The sequence below is a fragment of the Leptosomus discolor genome, chromosome 15 (genome assembly GCF_034619465.1).
Source record: "Leptosomus discolor isolate bLepDis1 chromosome 15, bLepDis1.hap2, whole genome shotgun sequence".
Classification (NCBI taxonomy): Eukaryota; Metazoa; Chordata; class Aves; order Leptosomiformes; family Leptosomidae; genus Leptosomus; species Leptosomus discolor.
The window spans coordinates 18,575,827-18,589,037 of record NC_141405.1 but is presented as its reverse complement, the minus strand read 5'-3'; the positions used below and the strand labels follow the sequence as shown (position 1 = coordinate 18,589,037).

General features: G+C 51.3%; 1 protein-coding gene across 2 annotated transcripts in view; it reads left to right on the top strand.

Moving 5' to 3' along the window:
• Positions 1-10,214, top strand: part of MAP2K4 (mitogen-activated protein kinase kinase 4) — a 93,326-nt gene extending 83,112 nt beyond the window's left edge. For both annotated transcript variants that reach the window (XM_086473379.1, XM_086473378.1), the window contains 4 exons: positions 6,262-6,339; positions 7,406-7,554; positions 8,070-8,115; positions 9,265-10,214. In XM_086473379.1, coding sequence (XP_086329505.1) covers positions 6,262-6,339; positions 7,406-7,554; positions 8,070-8,115; positions 9,265-9,378 — 387 coding nt within the window. In that variant the 3' untranslated portion in view covers positions 9,379-10,214. The remainder of the gene's footprint in view (positions 1-6,261; positions 6,340-7,405; positions 7,555-8,069; positions 8,116-9,264) is intronic.
• Positions 10,215-13,211: the final 2,997 nt, after the last annotated feature.

The following is a 13,211-nucleotide window of genomic DNA, read 5'->3' as shown; positions in this document are numbered from 1 at the left end:
TGTTAATAGCTTTTCATCAGTCAGCTGGTACCGGGGAGGAGGGGTATCACCTTAGAAGAGACTTTACCCGGCGCATGCCACACTTGCTCCTGTGAATGACTCATATCTGTGCTCTTTCACCGAGGCTTTTGCAGCACTGAGATCACCTTCTGTGAGCTCCTGCATCCCCAGGAGGAGATCCAGAAAGGCTTCACTGCGCATAAAAGTTGAGATCCACGTGAAATTAGACACCTCACCTCTTCAGCAGGCAGCAGAAGAATTTGGTGTCACCTAAGGGAGATTGGTGTCACCTAAGGGAGAGCACCCAAAACTTCCCATAGAGCAGAGCAGTACCACCGGCCAGGAGAAGTGGGTGGACGTTCACATCTGTTTGGAGCTCCAGCACCTACTGTAGGGCTGCATCTTGGGCACCGAGGTCTGCTTGAGAACCAGCATGGCGAGTCACCTCACAGAGCAGGACTGCCTCTTTTCTGGGAGACGGTGGTCATGTCCACAGGGCTGGTGGCGAGCATCTCCTGGGGAGGTGAGCGGTCAGGCTCTTTGTCAGCCTTACGCCTCTGGACTGCCAGCCCAGCCCTGTAGAGAAGTCAGGGAAGGGGCTTGCAGGAATAAAACATTTGGAGGTCTCAGCAAGCAGATGAGAGGGAGCTGCACACAGCATCCTCGTGCTCTGGAGGAGGAGGAGACAGGAGATGCAGGTCCGAGAGCCCAGCGAGTCAGTGTCACCTCGCCTGCCCTGCTTTGGGCTGCATGGTGACACTAACGCTGGCCATCGCCCTGAGCTCCAGCTGAGTGTGCAGGGGAGAGCCCCGTGCAGGGGAGAGCCCCGTGCAGGGGAGAGCCCCGTGCAGGGGAGAGCCCCGTGCAGGGGAGAGCCCCGTGCAGGGGAGAGCCCCGTGTAGGGGAGAGCCCCGTGCAGGGGAGAGCCCCGTGCAGGGGAGAGCCCCGTGCAGGGGAGAGCCCCGAAGGAAGAACAACTTGCTTTTCACTGTAGGAATATTCTTGAAAAATACAGCAATGCGAAAAGTGAGTGACAACATTTTCCTTTACTGAAGAGCAGAAGAATTTCCCAAACTAGTTGTTTATGGCCCTAAAGATGGTTTCCATTGCTGTTGCACAACTGTACAGGCAGCTGTTTAGAGACATCGCTCCCCTCCTTGCCTGTGGCTTCGGTTTGGAGTTGGCTCCAAGAGCGGAGTTGTTTGGGCAGTGACAGATGCTGCTCCCTGTGAGCACTTGCCAGGCCCCTCACAGGGGAGACGGCATTTTTGTCTCGAGCATCCCTAAACAAATACACATGTGGTATTGCAGTTAACACAGCAGCGGAGTAGTGTGCCAGGGAGCTGCGGCTCTTGTGCGCGAGACTCGTATCCAGTTTGGGTCAGAGCAGTGACGGTCTGTTAACTCTGGCTGCTCCAGATTGGAGGTTGCTGCGTGGTTTGCCGCTGAATTTGGCTCAGGTGACGATGCAGCTGCAGCCCGCGCAGCCCCGCTGCCGGGTGTGCAGTGCTTTACCTTGCTCCTGCCATCGGACAAAGCCAGGGAGCTCCCTGGACTTCATTGCACACGTGTTTTAGTGCGAGAAGTTCGTCTCCAACAGAGGTGGGCACTTCCATCTCACATCCGTCTGTTCCCGTGGTTGGAGCAGAGGGAGACTTTGTATCGTGTAGATTTTGTTCTGCTTTTTGTGGTGCAAAAATTTTGCTCTTTCTGGTTGTTCTTCACTCCTGGTAACCTTTTATTTTCTTTTAGTTTAGGGGTGCATTGGCCTAAGTAACAAATAAGAGTTTGTTACGTACATTTCAATGCCATGTAGGCAGTTTTGAATTTGCACTGCATGTGGGAAAAAACTCCCTGATTCTATAACCGGTGAAAATCCAGATCTGAGCTTCAAGAACTGGGTTTTCTCAGAAATGCTTCTTTGTGCTTTAGCAGCATGAAACAGCTGAAGACTGCAGGGAGTTGTATGTGCATCTGTCCTCGTGTCACACCCCAAATTGTGCGAGTTTGCTTAGCTGGGGGCTTGGCGGAGAGGAAGGATCAGTGCTCCCCTCTTCTGCTCATCTTTCAGTCAAGAAGCTAGTGCTTAGGTGCATGCTGAAATAGAGAGAAGCCCGGTGGCAGCTTGCAGCGGCCTTTGGTACATTCCTAGCCTGCCTCTGCGCGCTGTCAGCACATCCAGTGGTGCGTCTCCACCTCAGCCGTTTCCTTTCCTCACTTGTGCTTGGCATTAGGAGGACGTCTGGCACAAGCCAGGCTTTGTCTGTAGCCCTTGTTCCAGGTCCCCTGAGTGTGACATGATGACTCTTCCTTTGTTGGTGTTAATTGCTCCCATGTCATCTACATGGAAAATTCCCAGGATTCTTTCTGCTCTGTATTTAGATGGGATTTATTTTGGTCCATCCTGCTTTCCCTTTAGCTGTGCCACCACGGTCTAGGGCCAAGTCCCTGTTGATCCGACTGTGCTCTGCTCCACAGTCGAGGTAGCAGGCTGCCCCTGTGTGGGTGCTTTGGAGGAGGAGCTCTGTCTCACCAGTGCCACCTACCTCACCAGTCCCTGTAACGCACAGCCTTTTAGTCCTTCACGCCCTGCCCAGAATACCTGCTCTCCATGCAGTCCTGTCGTTTACTGTGCTGCATGGAATGCAAGTCCTTCTTCTGCAGTCTGTGAACTCCTCTACTGTGCTGCAGCACATCCCCATGGATCTGTGGTGTGGGAGTCCTGGCACTGACAAGGCCAGCATGCCCATAATTTTGTGTGGCCCTGTGCTGACCGGTCCCTCGTGGCAGCCTCCAGGCATCATGATGTATCCCCAGCTGTGTGCAGGGCTGGGCCACCCGCCACCGTTCCTGCACACTCGAGTCCGTCACATGGGCAGTGTGCCCCGCGGTGGTGTGGGTGGGACTAAAGAGGCAGTGTCTTGTCACAGGCGGTCCTTGTTCCTGTGAAATGACTCTGATTTTCGTGGTGGGAAGGTACGTGCCAGCTGTGGAATCCATCTTCTACTGGCAGAAAGCTTATGGCCTGTCATGGGTAACGGCTGTGCCCCCGGAGAGCTGCCTCGCTGTGGGGCAGTGGTCCATCGTGACCCGTAGCACAAGTAGCATTGCCAGGATCATAGAACCTGAGAACGGTTTGGGTGGGAAAGGACCTTCAAAGATCATCTAGTCCAGCTGCCCCTGCTACTCACTAGACCAGGTTGCTCCAAGCCCCATCCAACCTGGCCTTGATCACTTCCAGTGATGGGGCATCCACAACTTCTCTGGGAAACCTGTTCCAGTGTCTCGCCACCCTCATTGCAAATAATTTCTTCCTTATGTTCAATCTAAATCCACGCTCTTTCATTTTAAAACGGTTGGCCCTTGTCTTGTCCCTGGAGGCCCAGGTTAGAAGTCTTTCTTTGTCTGTCTTCTGAGCCCTCTTTATATCTTGAAAGGCTGCAACAAGGTCTCTCTGGAGCCTTCTCTTCTCCAGGCTGAACACGTCTGTGGTGTGCTGGGGGCAGCACTGCAGGCGGGGTCTCACCAGCGCGGAGCAGAGGAGGACAATCCCCTTCCTTCGCCCGCTGGCCGCAGTGCTGCGCCTGGGGGACGGGGAAGGGACAGCTCGATGTGCTTCACGGCCGCTCTGCCTGCTGGCACCCAGGGGGCAGGAGGAGCCGCCAGCGTCTGGCAGGAGGGGTTGGAGGCCGGAGGCCGCAGTGAGAGCTTGGCGCAGGGCGAAGGCAGGAGGGGGGTGGCCGGGCTGCAGCGGCAGCAGCGCGGTGCCAGGCGCGCCGCTGGGCCGAGGGGCGCCGCCTGCTCTGGGGCCTGAGGCCGGGGGATGCTGCAGGGGCTCTTGGGGAGGGGCAGGTCCGTCGTGCTCCCTGCAGCGCTGAGACAGGGCAGGGCAGAAGCAGCATCGCTCGTGAGCGTGACTGAGAGTCCTGGAAATGTCTTTTCGGTCTGTAACCGTCTGTGTGAGGGGACAGAGGAGGTACCTGCTGTGCCACGTCTAATGCTGGTCTGTGGTTGAGGCCGTGTTCTTCTATCCACCTTCCTACTGCTGGCATTTTCTGTTTACTTGCTCATGAGTATTTTGGGCTGTTCACAGAAATGTATCACTGGGAGCATTTTGATTTTTTTTTTTGTACCCGTTAGGTGATGTTATTTCATGTGTTCCTTCTGAGCAGAGGACAGCTTTGATTTATAAGTCGGAGCTCCTCTTGTCCTTCCTGAACCTGAGTGAGAGACAGTGCTCACCCACAGGCTCCTCTTTGAGATGTTTTGCTTCTTACTGAAATGTCCAGTGACCTCCTGAAGCACCCAAGAGCATCCACATCCTGAGTGTTTGCTACTTATTAAACCATCCTCCCCTCAAATCGTCAAGTAGCAGGGACCAGGAACACGCATTTTCCATTCAGATCCTCACCCCTCTTGCTGTTTTCATGTACTTTTCCCACTGTCTCAGCTACAAAATTGTGGAGAAATTGTCATTGCATTTCTGTTCTGTTTCTGTTTAAAGGAACAGGTGCTTATATTAGCGATTACTTATCAGATGATTTGGTGGCCTGTTGATGTGATGTACCCAATATGGAAAGACTGAACTCATCCAGCAAAGCCAGGATGCTGGATTGTGAGCAGTTAGAAGTGCACGGGCTTACCTGCCAGATAAATGTGGTAGGTTTTGACTGAGCTACAAGATGAGCATGTGAAGGGCTGATGGTAGGTTTAAGAGAGCTGAATTTTAGTATTTTTATTATTTTGCATGCCCTCCCACCAGGGTTATTGAAAAGTCTATCCAAGTCATGAGAGGAATAACTAATACTTGAGCTGAAGATGAATGGAAACCATAACCGAAGGGTAAGAAAGCAAAGTGAAGAGCAGACCTAGGAGTGTGGGAAGGACAGCATGTTCAGGGAATGGCTGGCTTTGAAGACAACCTGTTTCAAAGCAAATGCTGTAACTGGAAGTAAGGATGGTAAAACACATCAGTGGCACTAGGAAGGCAATATACCGTGTGCTGAGGAGTAGTGAACCCAAGAGGTTGTAAGAGGAGCCACATGTAGAACCGCTGAAGCTTGGTGGAAACTTCTCCCTTCTCTGTGTGGGTATGCATGGGTGGTGGCCTGGGCAAGTTTCCTTGTAGGAGAAGATCCTGGTGACCGAGGGAATGGGCGAGTTCTGGAAGCAGTCACAGCTGGGGCAGCTGCTTGTAAATGGTGGGCTGCAAAAAGGAGAGCTGGCAGCATGGCAGAGCACCAGAAATGCCGTGAAGGTTTGGGGGCTGGGAGGTATTGTGGTAGTCTCCTCATGTGGTAGTCCACTGGAGGGTTGAAGTTGCACTAAGGGACTTCGTTCGTTGCATGGCACTCTTTAGCTGTCTTCTGCCATGAAATTGTATTAAAATGTAGCTTACGAAGCAACCAGGGCTTTCATAGTATTTTCTGTACCTGATAATTCAGTATTTTATTGCAAGTCTCTTTGTTATTGTTGTTGTCAATACTGAATGAGACCCTGTTTCTTTTGACATTTTAATTACTACGTTTTTATCAAAAGAAGGCAGAATTGAGGTTTCTCATAAAGATGACATGCAAAGCATAAAGATGTTTTGTGCTGATTCACCTCTCTGGGTAACTCCCTCTTCGGTGCAAATCACCCATGTCTGGCTCGATACTGTTTTCTGTGGAAAACTTTTTTGGTGTCTTAAGACCTTGTAACATCGTAGTTGCCTTCAAGGGATGCCCAGAGCCTTGTAAAGAAGAGCTGTTCTTGAAATGCATTGTTTTTAATACCTCCTGAGGTTTAGCAACCAGCAGGCAGTTGGGAAAGAAGGGTTCTGATAGATGTTGCTAAACCTCAGTTCCCTGGGCTGGTGGATGAGAAGATGTTTATTTGAGTTCTTACGATTCCTTAGGGACAACTTCACTGTAAAACCAGAGAAAGCGAGACTTGATGTTAAAGAGATCCCAACGTTAAACAGAACTAAATAAATAGACAGTAGCGATTATTCAAGCTGCTTGTGCAAAAGGAAAAATAAAAAAGGATGGGACTGTGCTAAATTGCCGTTTCAGATCACCTTTTACACGATTCCTCCATAAAATCAGTGTTTGATTCCTTAGATGTTTCTCTGCTGGGGTTGGATATTTGCCCTAGCAACAGCCTCTAGAGCTGTGCCAGGCTCTGCCCAGCAGGACGAAGTTAGAGTTTTTTCTAAATTTGCAGATGCTTCTCATTCCTTCCCGCATGGCAGTTTTTGACTGGTCCTTCTTCCTGTTTCAGCCTGAAAGGATAGATCCCAGCGCATCCAGGCAAGGCTACGACGTCCGCTCAGATGTCTGGAGCTTGGGAATTACATTGGTGAGTGAGAGAGTGGGGTTTAAACCTCTGCTGCACGGCCCTTGCCTGGTCGTGGCCTTGGTGCGCTTTGCAGCGCGATGGAGTAGGTTGGTGTCAAACGCACGCGTGAAGCAAAGCGCAGCTCCACTGCTGTGCAACGTTCGCGTGTTGTGATTGAGGTGGGCACCTTCTGACTCGGAAACAGTGTAAATCCCTTGAAGGCAGATGGCTCTCCTGAACCCCTGAGGATACATTTAGCTGCAGCTATGTTTTGCAGAGAAAGAGATGTGAGCAGGGAAGAGGTGTTGGATCATAAATTAATGTTGTCTTCAGCGTCTCAGATGATAAGGGATAGTGAACGTGGTGGTGCAGAACAGAGGGTCCAGCCTGTGTAAATAAGCCTCTCGCAGCCCTGGCCTCTGGTGTGCTTCCGCTGTGCAGAAGACTTCAGTTAATCCTGGATCGCGGTTGCCGATTCCTCTCTGGCTTAACCACAGCGCTGCTGAGTACAGACATGGATAAATTGAAAGGATCTTCCCTTCTTGAGGTGGTGAAGTAGAAGAGAAAGCAGAAGCAATAAGTATGAGCCAGTAGCTTCTGTCTTCCCCACTGGTGTTTTGAAATGTTCGTTTTCATTGTCCTGCAAGGAGCGGGGAGTTGGACTCAGTGATACTTAGGGGTCCCTTCCAACTTGAGGTGTTCTGTGATTGTGTGATTCTCATTATCCATTTTCTCTAGCTGTCGTTAGGGTGCTTGGGAAGGGACTGTAGCAGTTTAGTCTCTTACTTTTGAAAGCCTTGGTAAGATCATTGGTTCACTTTGTAGTCAGCAGAAGAGTACGTTGTCAGCATAAAAGCAGGGCATAGCCAGGTTAAATCTGGAGGTGCTCCTGATACAGGCAGCAGAACTTGCTGTTGGGTAAAACTTTCCCTCCTGTTCTCTCTCAGCTGAGCTTCGTATGGGGAATGGGATGAAGAATCTCATTTTACTCTTCCTTTTGGGAGATTCAGGGTCCTTGCAGACATACTCTTACCCTGTTGAACTTCTCTTGTGTAATCTGCCTGTTGCTGTTGCTGTCTCTCTGCAGTATGAGCTGGCGACTGGGCGATTCCCCTACCCCAAGTGGAACAGTGTGTTTGACCAGTTGACACAAGTGGTAAAAGGAGACCCACCGCAGCTGAGTAACTCAGAGGAAAGGGAGTTCTCCCCAAGTTTCATCAACTTCGTCAACTTGTGGTAAGTGTTTCCTACTGAAAGCACTTGGAGTAGGCTTGTTTTTTCATTGCTAGGTGTTTGGCAAGGGCCGCATGCCAAGCGCTTCTAGCTTAGTTTTGCATTCCTGCGGCAACGTGAGGGTGAGGAGCTTTTGGATTTCACTGGTTTGGAGGTGATGGGAGACTGATCTGGGTGGGGGCTGAAGGGCAGACCTTGGGAAACTGCTCTTCAGGGAAGGGATGAGGAGCAAACTTCTTGAGAGCCCGTGCTCAGAAGAGGCACGATAAGACCCATGGCAGGAAGTTTGCGTGACCGGGTAAGGTTTACCAACTGGAGATGGTTTTCTGCAGGGCACAGCCTCTGGCCTTGGGTGGGGAGTGGGCAGTGCTTGTGCAGGAGGGGCTGGGGGCAGCCTGTCTGACTGACACCTGCAACAACAGTGGGTTCAACATCGTGTCCTGTAAAAATTTGCATTTGATGTCTGTGACAATTTCCTTAGTCCCACCTTCTTCTAATTCTCTTTCTGCTTCCTTTAGCCTTACAAAGGACGAGTCCAAAAGGCCAAAGTATAAAGAGCTTCTGGTGAGTGTGCAGTGTGGCTGCCCGCTCTGCCGGTCACACAGTGGGGCTGGGTTGCATGTCTGAGGTCACTCCTTGTCTTCCCGGGCCATCCATGCAGGGTGTTCAGGCCACAGCCTGAGGAAGAGTGCCACCTCTGTGCCACTGTCTCTGGCCTTGCGCCATAGCGATGGTCATTAGTGTCCGTACACGGGAGATGAGCGTGGGCGGAATGCCCCGTTACAGTGGATCAGTGATCCCTGACCAGGGCAGGCTGGGGCAGAAGCTTGCTGGGTGTACCGTGGAAGTGCCGCGTTTGCCGGAGGTCCTGGAACCACGCCGGACCCCTGCCGAATTGCTGGCCAGCGCTGTCCTGTGTAAATGCCGCCAAGGCACAGGTCACACAACAGGGCTGGGAGGGCTCGGGCCGAAGTGAGGCCTTGAAGAGCGCGGCTCTGGAGTAAGACACCAGCAGAGCCTGTCCGTGGGGGAGGCCCTAAGGGAGGGAATGCAGTGATGCTTTTGGGTCGCGTGAGTCACACTTGGCAGCCGTCACCTTCAGGGAGCTCCGGGCATCTGGAAGCCACCTCTTCAGGGGATGTGTGAGCGAAACCGTGCCCCACGTCCCTGCTGATGGCGGTGTGGTGTGAAAGGAGCTTGCCTGGTGTCCTGGCCCGGAGAGTCACCCTGTTGTTACCTTCCAGCTGCTCTGAGTTGGGTCCGGCCAGTGTGGCCTCCTGGGCAGGGCAGAGGGTCAGAGTTCAGGAGAAGCGGGTTTGGGTCCTGATCTCCTGTTTGACTTCTGCGAGCCGTGTCTCCCTGTCACTCCTGTCTCCCCGTTGCCGACAAGGCTGATGATGAAACCTCTCTTGAAAGGATTTCGGTACATGTCCGTGCTATGAAGGAGCCAGGTGCTGCTAACACTGCACCCTTGTTGCCTCCTGCCCAGCAGTTCCTGACGCTGGAGTCCTGTCCCACCTCCGTACTGCACCTTGAAGATACAGATCCCCTGTATGTGAATGCCACGGACCTGGCTGTGCCCTGTTGTCCTGCAGCCACCACCAAGCCCTGTGTTCTCACATCAGGCAGATCCACACGCTGAGCTTTTATCTGGGTAACCAGCGTGTGTCAGGAGGGCGAACATAACCTTGTTGTTTTATTGTCTGATTCCAGAAACATCCCTTCATCCTGATGTATGAGGAACGCACAGTGGATGTTGCATGCTATGTTTGTAAAATCCTGGATCAAATGCCAGCAACTCCCAGCTCTCCCATGTACGTCGATTGATATTGCTGCTACATCAAACTCTAGAAAAAGGGCTGAGAGAAAACAAGCTGTAAAGAATTTTCATCACATGTTGCAGTGTTTTTAATGCTCGCCCAGACACCATGTGCAATAATATTGGTGTTATTTCCATCCTGTCTGTATACTGTTGTCACATATAAAGTGCATCCCTGTAATACCTGATCACACAGTGTTAGTGCTGGTCAAAGAGAGACCTCATCTTGCTCTTTTGTGGACATATTCATGAAATGTGGAAATAAGTACATTTATTTGTTGACTGTGATTGGATAGCACCTAAAATTAATTCGTAGACTCAAAACTTGGAGACTTCTCAGCAGCTACTGGAAAGATTTTTCTCTCAAACTCTTCCAATTGTTTCAAGTAATAATAAAAAGCAAACAAACAAAAGTTAGGCGTTGTCTGTCTGAACCTTAAGAGACTTTGCCTGGAGGGAGAAGAACTTGCTTAACCAACGAGATGCTTTGCCTTCTGGAGCTAGAAAGGCAAAGGAGAATTTTATTCTTCACAAAGTGCAATAGATTTACTGCTATGAAATTCTGTTGCTTTACAGTCGCAGTGTACTTTTCTGGGGACAGTGTGCTCAGCTGAACTTCCTGTTAAAGAGAGATCATGTTAAATATAGTGAATATGTCTTTACCAAAAATATGTTGCGTTGAAAGAGGCTAACATTAAACTGTTCAGAGATGGGACATAATGTATTCTTTCTCCTTTTACCAAGCCAGCCACTCTTCACTCTTAACTAGGTGTCCTATAAATTGTTACCTGGTAAGATAAGACCTTTGACCTGAAGAATTATTAAACTACTCGATTGAATTTAACCTGCTTGTGACCTGATTTATAGCTGCACAGCGCTCACCACCAGCTGGCTTTGCTTTGACTCCGACAAGTGCCGTTCACAAAGGCTGCAGCTGTTTTAATGAGCCGCAAACAAATGCCGGGGATTTCTAGCCAATATTTCTCATGTTCTTCACTGTCCCCAGCGCTGATGCGACAGCCTTGTCACTGACCCCGAGACCAGCCCGGCAGCCCTGCCACCTCCGGGCCCAGTGTCCCTCACAAGACCAAACCTCCGCGCTGCTTTCTCGCCGCTGCAGGCAGGATGGTGGGGATGGCCCCGCCGCGGTGGGGCTCTGCGCCGCCCCGCTGCTGCAAACACCGCGTTCTGCTTAGCTTGCTGGAGACTTGGTTCACCACCTTCTGGGCATATTTAACCTCTCCTGTCACCCTCCGTAGCTCTTGTTGCTGCACCCTGGAGCGAACCTCGCTGAGATGGTTTGGTGCAGGTAGAGATGAGGTGGAGATGAGCGAGCGTCCAGCGTCTTGTGCGCTTTTAGCTGACCCAGCAAGGCCGGACAAGCTGTCATCTTCTGGCCTGTTGCTGAGCAAAAAAAGTGCATCAGTCTGGGTTTTTTAAAATTGGCATCTTTAATTTTTCAAGGAGACTTTTTTTTTTTCCAAAACATTGCCGTTTTGAGGCTTTTAGTAGCATACCAGGGATAAAATGGAGGCTGCAGAGTCTCCGATTTCCATCTTGAGTCATCTGGTTTAGGCACTTGGTAGGACTTGGAGTGTGGTTAGAGCAAAACCGGACCCAGGGCGCAGAGGGCCAAAGACACAGTGGTGCTGGCAGGATTCTCGAGGAAGGGCTTCCCCCATCAAACCAGTGCTACCAAGCGCAAACTGGGGTGGTGCAGGAGCGCTGGAGACCAGCGCCTCCCTGGCCCAGCTGCTTGGTTGGGAAAGGAGAGAGCCGAGGCCGTGCTGGTGCGGACGCCTGGTGTTTCTCCAGCCACAGAGGTGACACCCTTGTGTGAGGCTTGCAGCGCTGCGCCTCTGTCCCTCGGCTGTCAGAGCTGGTCCTGCTGGCACCGGGGCCGATGCCAAGGTGACCCCTTGGGGCGCAGCGTGCCCGGCTGGGCAGGGAGGTGCAGTCCTGCCCTCCCTGCGTTGTGCTCCTCCGGGGCTGCTCGTCAGGCGAGGCAGTCGCTAAAGTCTTCCGAAAACGGGCAAGGCAGAGCTTTCTGAGAAACTAGCCTTTCCCAACAGCTCTGGTGAATCACGTGGAAGAGTCAGTTGAACAAGATAAGTAGCGTATCTAAAGCGGTAATTCTCCACCCAGCCCTGTAGCCTCAGAAAACTCGTCTTCTCTCGGGCTTGGCAGGTCTGCACAGCTCACCAGCCTTCAGCCACCCGTAACGGGACCTCAGGCCTGCCGGGTCTCGCAGAGTGCTGGCTGGGGGAGTGGGGAGACCCAGATCCAGTACAGACAGCCGCATGCAGGGGTGCTCTGTCTCTGCCCCCACCTTTCAGACGTTAAAGTCTGAATCGCACCTGCAGTGACAGGGAGCCCAGAAACCTTTCAGAGGGCTGACGCTGAGGTGGGTGCTTCCAAAAATGGGTTTCCCTCCGACGCGAGCGACTGCCTTGCTCTGGTCTTTTGGGCTGGCTGGGGTCTGCTCTCTGGTGCCGACCCGTCCGGAGCACGTCTTCAGCAGCACAAACAGTTTGCTTTCGACGGGTGGGAAATGGAAACGTGAAGCTTTGAGCTGCCAGTGACAAAGTCAGGGTTGAGGTTCTGTGGCATGGGTGGCTGTTCAGAAGGACAGATTTAGCGTATTAAACATGAATTATTATAAACTACTAAGGGTGCAGCATTTATTACAATGTATCTTTATTTAAAAAGAAAAAAAAAGGTGTATAGTGTTCAGAAACTGTGAAAATAGTGTAAGAACTGTACATTGTGAACTCGTTTTTTTTTTTTTTCTTGTACAATAGAAAAATGTATAAAAATTATCAAAAAGCTGATGTGCAGGGATGTTGCCTTATTGTCTGTAAAATGGAGCTCAGGAACATAACTGCTTCAAAGAGCTTCAGAATATTTTATCCGGTATCCTGGTTTGACTTCCTCCTCTATTTGAGATATTATACATGGATCAGAGTGTTTATGTAATAGTTCTATCCTTTTGCCTGCAGGTCAGTTGTAATAAAACTAGGATGCGACTGTGACCTTGTTATTTTCATTTTGTAAGGTCAGGCGTGAATGGGAAGATTCATTAAAAGCTGTTGAAATACCTGGCTCCCAGGCCTTCCTCCAGGTGGAGGAAGCTATGCAGGAGAAAAGCAGCCTTTGAAACTGTTTATGCTAAATTTAAAAGGGGAAAAAAAAAAAGTGTAGGGAGACCTGGATGTATTTTCTTTATTTGGAACACTGATGAGCCCTCTGTGCTATTGGGGTGCCTCTCAGGTGAGCCCTGTTGGCTGCACAGGGAGGTTCTGGTGTCTCGGGACACCTCGTCCCTGCAAGGAGGGCAGGTGGCCGTGCCCACTCTCTGGGGAAAGGGCAGCTGGTGCTCACAGCCTTGCAGGCCTCTTTATTTTTGTAAGAGCAGTCAATGTCTGCAAAGTCCAGGTGATCAAAAGAGTACCAAGTCCTGGGTAATTCCTACTGCCAAGCCTCCTCGTGCTGCGATGTGTGTCCTCTGCCTGGAAGCCGTGGAGGGCTTGGAGACTGTCCAGGCAGGTGGGCAGGACCAGGCCACAGCAGCCCCACTGGGAAAGAAGAGTCGGGGGAGAGGGACTGGCCGTGAGTGCCTGTGGTGCCCCAACTGGCTTGATGGGATGACCCCAGGATGCCCGGCTCAGTGAGGGGAGAGCCAGAGCAGACTGGCAGGGATTGTGGGTCATACCGCAGCTCAGGACCAGAAGTACTTACGAACAGATGGAGTAACCTGGTGTTGGCTCTTGCAGTGTCTTTTCACTTGGAGGGTGACAGTTTTGTCAAGAGAAGGGACGGTGGATAACAGAGCCGAAGGAAG